Genomic DNA, 15,742 nt, shown 5'->3' with positions numbered 1-15,742 from the left:
TCTGCCCCCCTCCCTCCAGCAGTTTCCAAGCCACTTCCTTCCCCATCACACCAGACATGGGACCGGCCTGGAGTTTGGAGCACAAGCGCCCCCCTGTGGCCAGGCTGGGGCCCACACCGAAGGTCCTGCTTGGGAATGGTCTGTGGGGTCCTGCTTCTCGGGGGGCGCTGAGTCCCACTCGCCCCTAGAGCTTGTGACCCGTCACCCAGGGCGAGGGGACACCGTGACTCCCGGTGGGCACTGTGCGGGCCACAGCTCGGACCCTCAGAGCCCTGGTGAGACTCACTAATGCGCCCACAGACCCTCCCACCCCATCTCCAAGGCACAGACCCGCACCCGCCCCATCTCCCTCTGCTCACCTGGCCCCTGCCCCTCCACGCGGTTTATTCTGCCCCAAGGAAGCAAAGGGGTTGTGAGATTGGAGAGGGGGCGTGGAGGAGACCTGGGCAGGGCAACACGTCGGGGTGCAGGTGAGCTGAGCAGGGCAGAATTAGGGGCTGGGTCTCCCCCTCCTCCCAGCAGAGAGACAGAAGCAGGGCTGGCAAGAACGGTTTATTCCAGGTTGCTACACAGCACGGCAGAGCCGTACGCCACCACCAGGGGATGAGTGCGCCCAAGAAAGCTGGAGCAGCTGCGCTGCCCCCCACCCCCTGCCAGGGGGCAGGTCACCCAACCACCCCGGAAAGGCGCTGCGCTGCCCCACTCTGGGCGCCAGGGCACGGTGGGGAGAGCAGCAGCAACAGGAGGCACCCTGGTGTCCTGGGCCTCAGAGCTGAGAGAGGATGTGGTTGGCGAGGCTGCAGGTCAGCCCTGTTCCATCCTCCTCCACGTTGAGAGCCTTCACCACGCCATCCTCCAGCACCATGGAGAACCTGAGAGAGGCAGGGGCAGGGGCGTCAGAGCCAGCGCCCCCTCCTCTCAGGCCATCCTCCACCACACAAAGCTTGGGAGGGGTCTGCGTGCAAACACGACTGGGGGCTCCCCTCCCGCACAGGGATTCCCTCTCTCCTCCCTCCAGGACCCTCCGACTCCCACCAGGACAGAGAACCTGGGGGGAGACAGGGGAGTTCAGTGAGGGGACACAGCCAGGGCTCCCTCCCTGCTCCTAGCGCCCCAGTTGCATCCTGGAGAAGGGAGAGCTGGGGTGGCCGTGTGGGGCTAGTCTGAGCTTCGCCTCCTCCCAGTTTTCCCGCAGAGGTGCAGAGAGGAGGACTCCATTCGCTTCCCCTTCCCTCCATATTAATACCCCCCATGCAAAGGGGACATCCCAGTGGCCCAGAGCTTCGGGGGTGTTTCCTCTCCCCTCTGCGCTCCCGCACTCAGCCCCACACCCCAGAGAAAGGGAACTCCCCCAGGGGTATCCCCACTGGCTGCAGCAGGGCAGGGAGCACACTGCTTACCTTTTGCAGCGGTTGGTCCCAAAGAGAGTGCGGAGGGCGTCACTGTCCAGCAGCAGCTCTGTAGCCTAGAGGAGAAAGGACACACAACGGGGGTGGGTGTGTGTGTGTGTGTGTGTGTGTGGGTGGGTGTGTGTGTGTGTGTGTGTGTGAGAGAGAACACAAACACAAGGGGTCATGTGCATGAGAAACAAACACGGGGGTGGGTGTGTGGGTGCACACGAGAAACAAACACAAGGGGCGGGGTGGGGGGGTAGTGAGAGAAAGAGAAACAGGCCCCTCCAGGCAGAGGTTCCAGCCCAGGACCCACCCTGCAAACAGGCCCACAGGTGCCCTTTAATGCCAACCCAGGCCCAGCTGTTCATGTCAGGAAGGTGGCAGTGGAGGGGCAGAACTCTGGGTGCCTCAAATAGCGGATGGAGGTCCCACTGGCCTGCCCCCCAGCCTCCTGGGAGGCTGGATCTCAGGGTAAGGGGAGGAGCAGAGGACAAGACAGGGCAGGCACATGGGGAGTAAGAAAGGCGAGTGACCGGGGCCAGGGGCCCAGGACTGGGGCGTGGTGCCGGTTTGGAGGGGAAAGGCCACGGACTGGCACACAGACAGGCTGGCCGGAGATGGGGATGGTACTTCTCCTGGAGGGGGATGGCACCTAGGGGCATGGGCTGGTGGGGAGGTTACCTTTCCAAAGGCTCCAGTGGGGTCAGCCAGCATCCGCACCTGGGGGCGAAGGGGGACAGGATTAGGGAGCCAGTGCAGAGGCGGTTGTGAGTGGCAAGGGCCACACCCCCTCCTGGGGTTACATAACCTACAGATGGCCCCTTGCACAACTGACAGCTCCTGCCAGGAAGGGAAGTGCTCCGGGACTGAGTCACCTGCTGCCGGGGGTGAGGGTGAGCGGGGTTAAAGCTCCTGCAGCCTGGGGGTTAGGCTACCGCTGGGTGAGGGGGAGAAGAGTCTCCTCCTCTTCCCCTGCGAGACAGCCCCCAACACCGCCAGGACACTGCCCTGGGCCTCAACCCCCCCACTCCCTCCCTCCGCCTGCTGGGAGCTCCCTATTCCCATCCGCTGCAGTCCCCTTGCTATGGGCCCTGGAACTCTCCGCGTTCCCCTCGGCTGGCGCCCCCCCAACCCTCTGTGCTCCTCCTGGCCTGGGCTCCACGGTCCCCTGCCTCACCTCCCTTTGCTCTCCTGGCCCTTGGCCCCATGGGCCTGCCCCCCTTCTCTCCCTTCCCCCTGGGAGCCCATGGGTCTTGTCCCCACCCACCTTCACTCACTGTGCCCTGAGCCCAGTGGGCTTTGTCCTCATTTCCATCCCCTCACTCTACCCTGAGGCCCCTGGGCTTTGTGCCTGTCCCCCCGACAACTCACCTTGCCCTGAGCTCCGTGGGCCTTGGCCCATTCACTCACAACAAAGACATCATTTACAGCCAGGCAGGCAATCAGCTCCACGCCCTTGGCCTTCAGCGCCTCAGCCTGCTCCACATAGCCCGGCAGGTGGGTCTGAGAAGGCAAGAAGAGCATTAGTTTCCCAGCATGGGGGAGGAGGGGGGCAGACATCAGCCCAAGGACCCTCACCCCTCACCCCAGGAGCTGTGGGGCTCACCGGGGAGGGACTTGGGCAGCCCCTGGTTTGCAAGGACACACCCTTTCCTCCCAGTGCGCCCTGCAGCTCCCTTGGTCCCAGGGATGGGCCTGAGAGAAGGGGACTGCTCTGGTGGACAAGTTCTGGGGACCGGAGTGGGGTTGGGGATGCTCCGTGGAGTGAGGGCAATGGGGGGTTGCAGGGGGTGCTCTAGGATAACGGGGGGCTCTGGAGTTGGTTTGTGTGTTCTAAAATGGGTGAGGTTGGGAAGGGTGTGGGAAGGGGACACTGTAGGGCCTCTCCAAGCCTCACCTTGGAGCAGCCTGGGGTGAAAGCACCAGGCACCCCAAAGAGAATCCCCTTCTTCCCCTTGAAGAGTGCAGCCACGTCCACCTTGGTGCCGGGGTCCCCCTCGTACACCTCCACACTGGGGAGCCTGTCTCCAACCTGAACAGCACAAAGGGTGAGGGCTGGAGGAATCCGAGCCAAGTCCCCCTCCACCCCGCCACTCAGGATAAGCCTCTCCCCATTCCCAGCCACCCCCACTCTGGAATCCCAAATGGGAGCCTGTTCTTCTTGCCCCAGCTATGACCCCCACCTCCCCAGCACCAACAGGGCATGGCCAGAAGAGATGCAGCTGGAGGCCCTGACCGTTTGAGAACTAATGGGGCATGACCCCCTTCTGACCCAGTCAGATTCCTGTCTCAACCCCCCCGCCTCCACTGGCCTGGGAGGGGGCAGAGACACCCCTCCAGCAGATGCACAAAGCCTGTGATGAGCCTCTGCATGGCTGGGGAGGAGAGCCCTGTCTGCACCCCTCTATTGTAACTATATGCAGGGGGGCAGCACAGGGCAGAGACTCAGTGACTCAGCACCCTGCCTTGGCATTGCCAAACAGATTACTCCAACTCATGAGCAGGACACCTCCCACTACCCCCATGCCCACCCCAGCCTCTTCAGCTACAGCCTTTTCCCCCTCCCAACCAACAATCCCTGCTCCCCAGCCTGCTCTGCCGCCCCCACAACCCCAAACCATCTCCCTGCTCCCCCTGCCCCCAATGCCCCCTCACCACCAACCCAGCATCTCCAGGTCTCGCCCGCACCTCCCCCCAGTCTCTACCCCCGCTCCCACCTCTTGTCGCCCGTCTCCCTCATAACCTAGCCCCCCCGCTCTGCAGCGTGACTCCTCCCCCACCTCTCAACCGCCCCGTGCACCCCCTACCCCCGCCCCCACTTTCCCGCCTCTCCTGCCCCCCCAAGTTTGGGGGGCGCGGGGAGCTCAGGGCCCCCCTTGTTGCAATCCCCCTCCCGCGTAAGGCCAGAGCCCCGCAGCGACCGCCGCGCGCCAGGGGCGCACGTGGGCTCGGAGCCACGACCCCGGGGCGGGCAGCGGGGGCCCAGTCGGGGGCGGGGCTTGTGCAGCAGAATGCGCTCGGGGCCCGGGGGTGGGGGGGGGGCAGGCTGGAGGCGGGGTCCCGCCCTGTCTCACCTTGACGGGCGCCATGGCAGCTGCTCGCACTCGAAAGCTCCGCGATCCTGAGGGCTCAGAGCCAGTGGTAAGCCCGGCCCGCCGCAGCCCCCGCCCCCACCGGAGCACCAGCCCCGCCCCGCCGCGCCACGCGCTCACCATGGGAACCGCTTGAATGACAGTTGCCAAGGAAACAGCCGGGCCCCCGGGAGCCCTGGGCTGGAATGGAACGCGCGTGCGCCGCAGCCCCTTGGTTCGTGCGCGCGCGCGGTTTCCACGTCGTGGGTGGCGCCTTTCGCACAGGGGTGATTGGCAGGGCGACGTTACAAATATTATGCACGCTTAATTTGAAAACAATTAACATAACTTGCGAAGGACAGCTGTTCCCCTGTTTTTTGCGTGTATGAATGCATTAGTTTAAATATGATTTGCATATCATTTTGTATACATTAGCCCTTTTCTTTAGATTCTCATTATTCTCACTTCCCTACTGGGGCAGGAGCACTCCCGGAGCAGTCGCGAACTCGGAGAACGGCGCCCTATCGCCGGATCCTTCCGGAACCCTCCGGACGGGTCCGTGTTTCCCTTTCAGCCGCCGGATCCTTTTGCGTAGCGCACACGGCAGCCGGAAGTCGCCTGTTTGAGTGCCGAGTTGAACCGGAAGTAGCCGCGTTTGGCGTCCCTCCGCCTCCTCGGTGACCGCGTGTGCGGCGCCCTGCGCGGCGGGTGCGAAGATGAAGCTGCTGACGCACAACATGCTGACCTCGCACGTGCGGGGGGTGCGGCCCGGTGGCGGCTTCCCCCTCCGCATCCAGGTAACAGGGATCCCCAGCCGCCAGCGGGGCCGGAATCCCTTCCCCGGGCGGCCCCAACGCGAGGGCGGGGAGCGGGGTGATTTCCTGCCCCCCGGCCCGGCCTAACCTGACCCCGCCCGCCCGCAGGCCACCGAGGTGAAAGTGAGCAACGTGGAGTTCAACCCGCGGTTCGTGGCGCGCATGATCCCCAAAGTGGAGTGGCGGGCCCTGGTGGAGGCTGCGGAGAGCGTGAGTAGGGGCGGAGGGGCTGGGGGGGAGAGGAGACCTACCCCACAGAACCACCGGGGTGGAAGGGACCTCAGGAGGTCATCGAGTCCAGCCGCCTGCCTAAAGCAGGATCAACCCCAACTAAATCATCCCAGCCAGGACCTTGGCCAGCCGGGACTTAAAAACCTCCAGAGATGGAGAATCCACCACCTCTCTAGGCAACGCGTTCCAATGCTTCACCACCCGCCTGGTGAAATAGTTTTTCCTAATATCCAACTTACTCCTCTCCCTCTTCCTTCAGACCATTTCTCCTTGTTCTGCCGCCTGTCACCATTGAGAACAGTTTCTCACCCTCCTCTTTAGAGCTCCCCTTCAGGAAGTTTGAAGGCTGCTATTAAATCACCCCTCAGTCTTCTCTTCTGTAAACTAAATAAGCCCAAATCCCTCAGCCTCTCCTCACTGGTCATGTGCTCCAGCCCCTTAATCATTTTCGTTGCCCTCTGCTGAACCTGCTCCAGCACATCCACATCTTTTTTATATAGCGGAGAGGGGGCAAAGCTGGACACAATATTCCCATCTCATAGAACTGGAAGGGACCAAGGGAAGTCATCAAGTCCAGTTGCCTGCACTCACAGTTGGACCAAACACTGTCCCTGGCAGATATTTTGTTTTTAAATCCATTTGCCGCAGATCCCTACATGGCCCCCTCAGTGAGTGAGCTCACAACCCTGGGTTTAGCAGGCCAATGCTCAAACTGCTACACTGGCCACGTGACTTTCTTCTGCCCAGAGCGCTGTCATGGGCCACGTGGTTGGCACTGCACCCTTTGGAGGGATTGGAGAGAAAGGTGGCTTGGGATGTGGGGAGTGAGTCACAGCAAATGGTCTGTTCTGGGCCAGCACTGTGACATGATTTCCCTCCCACTACAGCTGGGCCACTTGTCGAACCTGCCCCATGAGCTGCCTCCTGAGTATGAGAACAATGATGATTTCCTGAGGAAGGTGCATCATGTACTGCTGGAGGTGAGACCCTTCCCCTTACCCACATTCACCGCCCATCTTCCACTTCCTGTGTGGTGCAGGGCACTGTCTCTCAGGTACCACCAAAACCTTGGCTAAGGTTGTATAACAGAGGCCTACGATACAAACATAGGCCCTTTCCTGGCCTGACTGAGACACTGGGGACTTATCAACCCACTGTTCTTAATGTAGATGCTGCAGGGGGCACTCAGGCTTTGAGAGTATATTGACAGTGGAGAATTTTCTCCCTGCTTTAGTTGCATGTAGACATCCAGTCTCATGGAGGTTGGCAATGCATCGGCTGACATGCACTTGGGTCACGGGATTCTTTTGCTTCCGGGGCTCACCCTGTCCCTTCCCCAGCTGCTAGGAATTGGGCAGTGGGGGGATATGACTGCAGCAAAACACCCCTAATCCAAATAAACACTTGAGAGGGTTTCTGGGTGAATTCGAGCTCTCCCTGACTGCATTACAGGCCTGAATAGGATAGGGACGGTGCACAGCCAGCCCCTCGGGCTCTAGGCTTGCAGCTGACCTGTGATTCTTCCCCACATGCAGGTGGAGGTGATGGAGGGTGTCCTGAAGTGCCCTGATTCTGGCCGTGAGTTCCCTATCACCAAGGGCATCCCCAACATGCTGCTGAGCAAGGAGGAGACATGAAGAGCCTGGATGGCCAAGACGGAGCTTGTCGGGGGTGGGGGGATGGAAGGTGTGTGTGAAGACATTCTGTGCTTGTTTGGTTTGTGTATAAATAAAACTATGATGTGGCGCACATCATCTGCGAACTGTCCCTCCATCCCTGCTGCGCCAGCCAAGGGATCTCCCTGCCCGGAGTTATGTTTGAGCCTTCCTGTTCTAGCCCCTTCCACTTAGCCCTTGGTCTATGTGAGCATTGACCTGCCCCACCATGCACCTCACTTATTTTCCCTTCTGTCGACATAACTCAGGGAGCATCTGCACCCTTAAAGCATTCTGTCAACAAAGTCTCGACAGAACTCTGCACCCTCCTGGACAGTATTATCCCTCAAAAATTTGAGGTGTAACCATCTCTGGGCACAGGACTGTCGACAAAAGTGCGGTGTAGCTACTTCTGTTGACAGAGGGCTTCCAGTTTTCCAGGCAGCTCTTTGCAGAGCTGCTATTCCACCTTCTGGCACCAGAGGGCAGTGCAGTCTGGCAGTTCTCTGTCGACAGACTTAGTTGTGTGGAGCTGCAATCTGTTGACAGGTTTTGCAGCGATTACCCTCCTGACAGCACCTTCTGTCGACAGATGCTTCCAGTGTAGACATAGCTTAGGACAGTTAGCTGGCTTTGCAGGAGTACCTAAAAGTCCTACATTTGAGCAGGGCTCCCAGTGGGCTGCACACTGCTTGGACACCCAGGCAGGATCAAAGCCCCCATTGGGCCACATACTGCACAAAGAGAACAAGACAATGCTCCTTAACTGCTAGGAAGGAAAACCCAGGACACAGGTGGATATCTCCATGGTTTATTCTAGCTCTGGAATATAGCTCTATGTATGTGTGTGTATAGCACCTATACACAAAATAGAGGTATTTATAATATATACACATACATAATTTAATACAAACCCCCTCCATGTCACCTTATTCTTTATAGAAATGGGGAGACTGAGGGTGCATCCCTGTGAGGGGAGCAGAGATGAAGGGGTCACATATCTTGCAACAAATATACAGTCTGATATATTGCTATGTACATGTTTCTCAGCATCTTCACCCCCGCCCCCATCCCAAGGGGAAGGGAGGGTTTATTGCTATGGGCAGCAGAGGGGCAAGGGGAAAGCTCAGGAGGAATGGAGGGGACACTGGCTTTACTTCCCATCCCTAGGGACGCCTGCCTCCCCCTGCTCAAATACAGCCAAATCTTTGCCACCCTCTTATCTGTGCAGCTACCCCACCCCAGTGGTATGCTCCCCCCTCCCCAATTCCAGCCTCCTCTGCCTCAACCCAGGCCCAGCTACATCAGCAGCTCTTCCACTCCCAGCTCAGCTGACTCCAGCATCTGGGGATGTGTGGGGTGGTGGAAGAGATCAACACTCAGTGGGACTCCCAGACCCATCAGCCCACTGTATTTTCCATGGAAAAGCACGTTGAAGTCCCTGGCTCCAGCACTCTCCCCCATGCTTCAAGGCAAAGTAAGGGCTTATCACCCTCCCCCCACACAATTCCCTTACCAGATTAGGATATCTCTCCCTACAAGCTAGGAGACCCACACATGCACTCCCCTGCCTGATTCAGAGGACCTGCCTGTCTCTGCTCCCTGAGTGAGCCCTTCCTGCTTCAAATAGCTACTGTAACCCCATTACAGGACTCCCCCAGGGCTATCTCGGAGTTCCCCTTCGTGCCAGCGGTGCATACATATAGTTTGCTTGTTTATTGCTTGAAGGGCTATTGCAAACCCCTCATCCCCACTCAGGCAAAGGAAGTGGGAGGCCACAGGGTCCCACATCAGGGTGGGAGGGTGATTTCTCAAAATACCCCCATGGCCCTCTAAGCAGTGAGTTCAGAGACCCAGTGAGGAAGGGGGGACACCCACTACATGTAATATCCCTAGGAAAGCCCTCCCCTGACCCCCAAGAGAATCAGCTGCCCTTATTACTGCCCTCCCCCCCAAGTGACCCCCTCCAGTGCCAACCTACCTACTACCCCAGCACCCATTGGCTACTGGGCAGCACGTCTCAGCAGGGAGTTGCCCCTGTTCTCAGCCAGAGGCAGGCAGGGACCACCCTCCCACCCCAGGCCAGGTCTGTGCATAGGGGGCTAATACCTTGCTCAGTGCAGACCAGCTTTTTGCTGTTCAGGTCCATTATGGCTTCCATAGGTGGCCCTGCTGCTCCCCACCCCTTCCCTCCTGCTAATAAGTTAGAATATGGCTTCCAGTGCATATGGGGGGCTGGGTCCCCCTATCAGTCTGTCCCCTCGTCGGTCTCCAGCTCTGTGACCAAGCTTCAGCTTCCCCCCGCCCAGCCACATCAGTGCAGTCCTCCCCTTCCAGTCTTCCCTGTCCTTCCCCTGTCCCCCATCCTCCCTCCCATCGCCCCACTGTCCCCACCCCTCCTGTTTGTCTGTCTGGCGTCCGTCCCCATTCCTCCCTGCCCCTCTCCTGCATCTACATGTCTGTCTCCCTGCCCCACCTCGGTCTGTCCCCGCGTCCCTCACCCCGGTCCGTGCATCCACCCCCCGGCACAGCAAGGCCAGGGTGCGTCTCAGTCCATCATGGCTTCCAGCATCTCGAGAAAGAGCTTGTGCATGGGCACCTTCCCCCCCAGCTTGATGCTGTAGAAGTGGTGCAGGGCGCGGGCAGCCGTCTGGCGCAGCAGGGGCAGCGTGAGCAACAGTTTCCCTGCCCGGCGCGGCTCCTCCGGCCGCCGGCTGCCCTCGTACTCCAGCAGAGCCTCATGCAGTACATCTCGCAGCCGCTGCACAGCTGCCACGTCCTCAATGTGCACCGAGTCTGCGGGGCGGAAAACGGGGGTGGAGGGTAAGACGAGGGCACCGTCGCTGATGTGCGCCTAGCTCGGCGAGGGAGGGAGGTGGGAATCGTACAGGGTAGAGCTGTGCAGGAGGGTTTGCCATGTGACTGCCGTGCACCGGGCCGGGGGGCAGCCGTGGCCACCACATCCTTGCATCACAGCTGGGGTGGGAGTCGAGGAGGCGGAAGCGGAGCCGCGGGGAGAGGAGGCAGTTGGGCAGGGAGGGGACGCTGCAGGAGGGGAGCTGATCCCAGCCCCCGGCAGATGAAAGCCAGGTGTGGAAACCTGCCCCCCACCCCCACGTCCCCTGTAGCACAGGACCCACCGGAGTTGGCAAGCGCCAGGGCCTTGAGCAGCACGTACTCCTCACGCTCCAGCCGCAGGGCTCGGTACTTGCGCACCAGCTGCAGGAGGGCAGCACTCAGCTCCCAGAGCCCTGCCGCACGCGCCCCTTCCTCGTCCAGCGCAAAGTCCTCAGCAAAGACCACCTCGTCCTCGCAGGGCAGCGAGCGCCAGGCCACGCCCAGCACCAGCACCTCCAGCCAGGCACTCTGCAGCACACTCATCTGATCAGCCAGCGAGAGCGCCGGGAACCCTGCAGGAGAGGGACAGAGGTTAGGGAGCAGCGTGGGCCAGGAACTCTGCAGGGGACGCAGGGCAAGAGGAACAGGGGTTAGGGCCCTGGGATGACAACTGGGAGCAGAGATGGAGATGGGGAATGGAAACCCTGCGGGGACAGGGAAGGTGGGAAAGGAGACAGGGAGGGGAGAAGGAGACAGGCCTGAGCATCCCGTAGCAGGACCCTGCAGGGGGTGAAAGAGGTAGGATTAGAAGGGAGCACCGGGCGGGTGGGGAACCACATGAGGTCAGGGGGCCATGCTGGGCAGGGGATCAGGGTCATAGAGAACATTGTGGAGGGAGTGGGTGGGGGTAAGGCCCCCACCTGGGATGTTCTTGGCCCAGCCGATGATGACGACGATCTCGCGGTCGGCCAGGTCACACAGGGCGCTGGTAGCCCTCAGGGGCCCGTCAGGCAGCGCTGGGTCAGGCATTGCATACAGCTTCTCAGGCTCAGCCACCAGCAGGTGGGACACCATGGGGTTAATGGGAGCTGCAGAGAGGGGGCAACGTGAGAGGAGATCCCCAGCCCCCACCAGCACCCTCTCACCCCCAGATCGGCCTGTGCCCTGTGATCCTGACCCGCCGCTCCCTGCTTCTTCGGCCTTGGGCTTCCCCCCAACCCCCGGCTCTGCCTCTTAATCCTGACCCCGCCCACCCCCACTCACCTGGTTTCTTGCTGGTCGCTGTGGCAATTTGAGGGGTGGCAAAGGTGTTCAGGAAGGGGGCCCCATCCACCTCAGGGCGGCGCTTGTACTTCTGACGTCCTCCTCGCACCCGGTCCAACCGCACCCCTAGGGGGCACAGCAGAGAATCAGAATGCACTGCCACCCCCCCGCCCCGCTCCTGCCCATTCCCAAGGGGACCGATCTGCCCTCATGAGAGTGGGGGGAATTGACGGTTCCCCCTACATTAACCACTGCCTGATTCTCCCACATCCTGCCCCCAGCATTCCCCTAATCCCCCCCGCAGCTCCTTCCCTTCCAGTTCCCCCATCAACCAACCCGGTTCCTTCCCTGCCACCCCTGGCCCTTGCTCTCCCCCAGCCCCACCTGGCGCCCGTCCACCCCCATACCTTCCTTGAGCATGCCGACGCGCAGGCACTTGGTGAACCGGCAGGCCTGGCAGGCCTTGCGGCGCCGCTTGGTGATCTCACACTCGTTACTGGCCGGGCAGCTGTACTCAATACTGCCTGGGGGAAGAGCAGGGTGAGCGGGGGCTGAGACCAGGTCTGGGGGGCAGACAGTCTGAGAGGAGCTGAAGGGGGGCAGAAGAGGGGGCTGAGCCTGTGGTGGGAGGGGCCGAGATGGAGGGAGTGGGGGGCACTAAGTGAAGCCAAACGATTGAGCGATGGAGGAACTGGAGCGGGGGGGCAAGTAACCCCAAGGAAGGGGAGACCAGGACCACCCACCAAACAGAAATGATCCTCTCTTTTAATGCCCGACTCCTAGGTTACATCCCCCACAGTGCAGCTGGGAGGAGCTCGCCATGCACCAGCCCAAGGAGGAGAACTGTCCCCCCCCCAGCCCTTGCACCACCAAGGGCAGCTCAGCAAGAGCGGTCGTGGTGCATCTTGGGAGATGTAGTTCTGTCCTCCAGGAAACTGCGGCATGGGAGGCGTCCGAATTACAGCTCCCAGGAGGCGCTGCAGCTGCAGAGGCCGGCTAAGCCAACTGGGCTCGTCCCACGAGATTTCACCTCAGTTTTGCCCAGGGATGAAATAAAACCATTTAAGCAAAATCAACTTCTCCAGCTCCTCACCGAAAACCACCCACCAGCCATGCCCGGGGTGCCCCGGGGAGCTGCCCTCTCCCCTCCCTGATCCCAGCCCTTGAGCCAACCCCCAGTATTTGGCAAGCTGGAGCATGGGGGGGGTGTGACTGGACCCTTTGGGGACCCACTTGCAAGTGCTTTGAGGGGCAGGGAGCCCCCACCTACCCTCTGAACGATACTCAGCACAGGGGGCCCAGGGCTGTGGGTCAGGGGTGCGTGGGGGTTACCTTGTATAGTGCGCTTGAAGAAGGCTTTGCAGGCCTCGCAAGAGGCCACGCCATAGTGGTATCCCGAGGCCACGTCCCCACACACCAGGCACAGGCGCTTGGGCAGGGAGCTCAGCACGTACTTGCCCCGGGGTGAGGCTTCGTCGGGGTTGTGGTCATGGCGCCGGCGAGTCAGTGCCCCCGGCTCCGGGTCGTGGGGGGGGCCACTGGCATCGGAGGAGCCGCTGGGGCTGTGCTGGGCCAGGCTGTCCGGGGAGGCCGGCTCGGTCTTGATGAAGAACTCGGCACGGTGATCCCGAGACGACATGGCTGGGGTGGCCTGCAGGGGGAAACACAGAGGGGAATTTGGGGAGGCAGTAGGACAGTCTCTCCCCACCCACACAGGCCAATCCCTCCCCTTTTTTAGGCCCTACCAGCATGCTGTGACAGTTCCCTAGGGATGAGTGCCAGACACCCAGGACCCGTTCCTCAGCCTGGCCTCTCCCCTGGGGGCCCCAGGAAAGCTGCCGTGGGGAGATTCAGTCCCGTAATGCTGGCTCTGATGTCAGAGCTGTGACCCCACGCCCTGGCCCAGGATCTCCCCCAAACTTAGCAGCCTCTGCCCAGATGGTCAGTACACTCCCTCCCTCTCCCAGTGCCAGCTCCAGTATCTCAGGGTCGCGTGTGACAAGCTCAAGGTCACAGAGAGACACTCTGATCGCAGGCTGGGGGAGGGGAACTGTGTGTTTGCTGGGAGGGAGCCGGGGGTGGGCATGCGAGGGGGTGTCTCCGGGAGGGCAAAAGCTTGAACCAACAGCACAGAAGCTGAATTAGTCTCGGGTCTGTGTTCTCCCCCCACCTGTGGGGTGGGAATTGACTCCCCTCCCCAGGGCTCAAGTCAGCCCAGGCTGCAGGAGGCAGATGAGGGTCACAGCAGATGGCTTAGTCTAGAGGCCAGAGCTCAGGTGGCTCCCCACTCCCCAACACACCCACCCATCCTCACTTGCCAGGCTCTCTCTCTCTCACACACACAATCCCCCACTGCCCTGCTGCCTCAGTGCCCGGCTCTGGGTAATTTCGGAGCAGGGGCCTCTGAGGAACAGGGAACTCTTGGGAGCGAGGGGACGGGAGGGAGGGATGACCTGCCTGTGGTCCCCACGTACCAACCAGGCCTGACACTTTACATAGAGCCCATGTGGTCAGGGAGGGGTGGTAGCCCTCCAGGGCTGTACCCTGCTCTGCAAACACACACACCCCCCAGCCCAGCATTCACCCCACACCTCCCCCACGCAGGAGCAACCCTTGCCACGCTCCCAGCCCACAAGCAGGGCAGAGCAATTGGGATCAAGAATGGAACCCAGGTGTCCAGAATGGTACAGACAAGACCAGGAATGAATCTTAGAGGCCACCTTTAGCCCGACTGCGGGGGAGGGGAGGGGACCATGTCTGTGCGTGTTAGCCCATGTCAGAGCGCTCTCCCTCTGCTCATGCATGACATCCACGTTCTCCGGAGCGTCCCAGGCGTCTCAGCCATCCCCGTGTTCCACCCCCCTCCCGACCTTTGTCCTCTTCACTCCGTCTTGTCTCTTTCCCAGTGTCCTGCGGCCGGGGGGGCGGGGGGGGGAGGGAAGGGAGGGTTACGCAAGAGCAAGCGGATGGGAAGCGAGGCCTGGATCCTCCATCATGCCCCACTGCGCTTACAGAAGCCTGTCCTCTACCCTCCTGCACTCTTCCCCCCTGCAGCCCCTCCCGCTCTACCCTCGCTCCGCACCCCACTATCCAGGCACCCTCCTTTCCCCTGCACCCCACCCCTCCGCAACAGTGGCCCAACTGCACCACTCTGGGACTAACCTGGAGTCCTAAGTGGACTGTGGTGGGGAGCCTGGGATCAGGCCTGGGACCCAGACTTCTGGGACAGCCTCCTCAATGCATCGTGCACCCCCATTTCACCCCATCCTCCCAACCCATTCACGGTCCTTCCACTGCACGCCAGCCCTCCCCCTGCTGCGCCCCACAACCTCCCTCCCATCTGTAGCACAGAGACACAAAAGTTGGTCAAACTTTCTCTCCTCCCTCTGCCAGAGGGGGTGGAAGGGGCAGCGGGAGACACGCCGGGTGTATTGGAGGTGACTCCGCATCCTGCTCCAGTGCAAGGAGTGGCAGTAAGTGACACCAGACATCGCCTGGGGTGGGTAGGGGAGTGCCGTCCCCATCGTGTGATAGAGGGGCGGTGGAGGGGGCATTTCAGCTCCCTGGTGTGGGGGAAGAATTCCCCATCTCCCCCAGTCTAATCCCAGCCTCACTCCCCTCTCTTCTTTCCCTCCACCTGCTCCCCCCCCTTCAGGGTCAGGCCTTGGGCCGGTTCAGGACCTGACCTTTGACCCTGGCCAATTCTGACTTGACTGCTCATGGATCCCTGAGCTGGGGGGGCGGGGAAGTGGGGCAGGTGGATATCTGCCATTCCCCACCCCCCTCCCAGCTGCCCCCCAGGCTCAAACCTGCAGGCGGGATTGGGGGAGGGGGGGCTGGCACGAGATTGTGCGACTGGCACATGGTCACTCCCAGGGCACGTGCTCTGGCGCCCAGACACCGCGGCTCCCGCCCCGCTGGTCTCCCTAGCTGGCCAGGGGCCCGTGTTGCTCCGGGGGGCACCGGAGCGGCGGGACCCAGCCCAGCCCTGTGGTGTCTGTGAGTCGCTCTCTCCACCCCTGGCCCCGACTCCTGCGCGCCTGTCCCGGGCCGCCGGGGCAGCCCCGTGTCCGGCCGCCGGTCCCAGCCGCGCCCGCCCCAGCCTGTCCGTGCGCCCCCGGCCGTGTCGCGGTCCCGCGTGGGCCCGGGGCGGCTGCCCCTGCGGCGTCCGTCTGTCCTGTCCGTCTCCCGTCCCAGCCCCTGCGGAGCGGGACTCGCGTGGGCAGCCCGGGCCCCCGGCCCGACCCCGCACTGACCTTGGGGCCCGGCGTGGCCTGTCCGGGCCGGGCGGGGCTCAGGGGCCCGGGAGGCGGGGGGCCGGCCGGGCCATGGGCGCGGGCTCAGCCCGGCTCGCTGCGCTGCGCCGCCGGTGTAGGACACAAAAGGACATCGCGGCGCACTTCCTCCTGGGCTCCCAGCTGACAAATGGGAGGGGCGGGGCCGCGCCTCGTGAATATGCAGCAGCGGGGCGGGGC

The 15,742-nt window shown here is 61.8% G+C and overlaps 3 protein-coding genes across 3 annotated transcripts; 1 reads left to right on the top strand and 2 right to left on the bottom strand.

Moving 5' to 3' along the window:
* Nucleotides 1-539: 539 nt before the first annotated feature.
* PRDX5 (peroxiredoxin 5) lies at nt 540-4,617 on the bottom strand. The gene is made up of 6 exons (XM_075006056.1): nt 4,469-4,617; nt 3,292-3,426; nt 2,766-2,897; nt 2,076-2,114; nt 1,401-1,465; nt 540-872 (listed from the first exon to the last, which is right to left on the bottom strand). Exons 1-6 carry the CDS (start codon nt 4,607-4,609, stop codon nt 767-769), a joined length of 618 nt encoding a protein of 205 aa, XP_074862157.1. The 5' UTR covers nt 4,610-4,617; the 3' UTR covers nt 540-766.
* A 400-nt stretch (nt 4,618-5,017) lies between these two features.
* On the top strand, nt 5,018-7,262 carry TRMT112 (tRNA methyltransferase activator subunit 11-2). The gene is made up of 4 exons (XM_075006058.1): nt 5,018-5,262; nt 5,389-5,490; nt 6,399-6,491; nt 7,047-7,262. Exons 1-4 carry the CDS (start codon nt 5,182-5,184, stop codon nt 7,146-7,148), a joined length of 378 nt encoding a protein of 125 aa, XP_074862159.1. The 5' UTR covers nt 5,018-5,181; the 3' UTR covers nt 7,149-7,262.
* A 701-nt stretch (nt 7,263-7,963) lies between these two features.
* On the bottom strand, nt 7,964-15,683 carry ESRRA (estrogen related receptor alpha). The gene is made up of 7 exons (XM_075006055.1): nt 15,524-15,683; nt 12,600-12,918; nt 11,675-11,791; nt 11,268-11,393; nt 10,925-11,092; nt 10,307-10,576; nt 7,964-9,962 (listed from the first exon to the last, which is right to left on the bottom strand). The coding sequence occupies exons 2-7, from the start codon at nt 12,904-12,906 to the stop codon at nt 9,715-9,717; spliced, it is 1,236 nt and encodes a 411-aa protein (XP_074862156.1). The 5' UTR covers nt 12,907-12,918; nt 15,524-15,683; the 3' UTR covers nt 7,964-9,714.
* Between the last annotated feature and the right edge of the window lie 59 nt (nt 15,684-15,742).

Source organism: Carettochelys insculpta, chromosome 11, assembly GCF_033958435.1.
Source record: "Carettochelys insculpta isolate YL-2023 chromosome 11, ASM3395843v1, whole genome shotgun sequence".
NCBI classification, from domain to species: Eukaryota; Metazoa; Chordata; order Testudines; family Carettochelyidae; genus Carettochelys; species Carettochelys insculpta.
Note: the sequence above shows the minus strand (reverse complement) of the source record. Positions and strands in the feature narration are given on the sequence as shown.

Coding starts and splice junctions, on each gene's coding strand:
- PRDX5 (XM_075006056.1), bottom strand. CDS start 4,609: ATGGTGAGCGCGTGGCGCGGCGGGGCGGGGCTGGTGCTCCGGTGGGGG. Junction 3,427..4,468: donor CTGCCATGGCGCCCGTCAAG/GTGAGACAGGGC, acceptor TGTGCTGTTCAG/GTTGGAGACAGGCTCCCCAG. Junction 2,115..2,765: donor CCCACGGAGCTCAGGGCAAG/GTGAGTTGTCGG, acceptor CTTCGCCCCCAG/GTGCGGATGCTGGCTGACCC.
- TRMT112 (XM_075006058.1), top strand. CDS start 5,182: ATGAAGCTGCTGACGCACAACATGCTGACCTCGCACGTGCGGGGGGTG. Junction 5,491..6,398: donor TGGTGGAGGCTGCGGAGAGC/GTGAGTAGGGGC, acceptor CTCCCACTACAG/CTGGGCCACTTGTCGAACCT. Junction 6,492..7,046: donor TGCATCATGTACTGCTGGAG/GTGAGACCCTTC, acceptor CCCCACATGCAG/GTGGAGGTGATGGAGGGTGT.
- ESRRA (XM_075006055.1), bottom strand. CDS start 12,906: ATGTCGTCTCGGGATCACCGTGCCGAGTTCTTCATCAAGACCGAGCCG. Junction 11,394..11,674: donor CGTCGGCATGCTCAAGGAAG/GTATGGGGGTGG, acceptor TGTGCCCCCTAG/GGGTGCGGTTGGACCGGGTG. Junction 11,093..11,267: donor AGCGACCAGCAAGAAACCAG/GTGAGTGGGGGT, acceptor CCCTCTCTGCAG/CTCCCATTAACCCCATGGTG.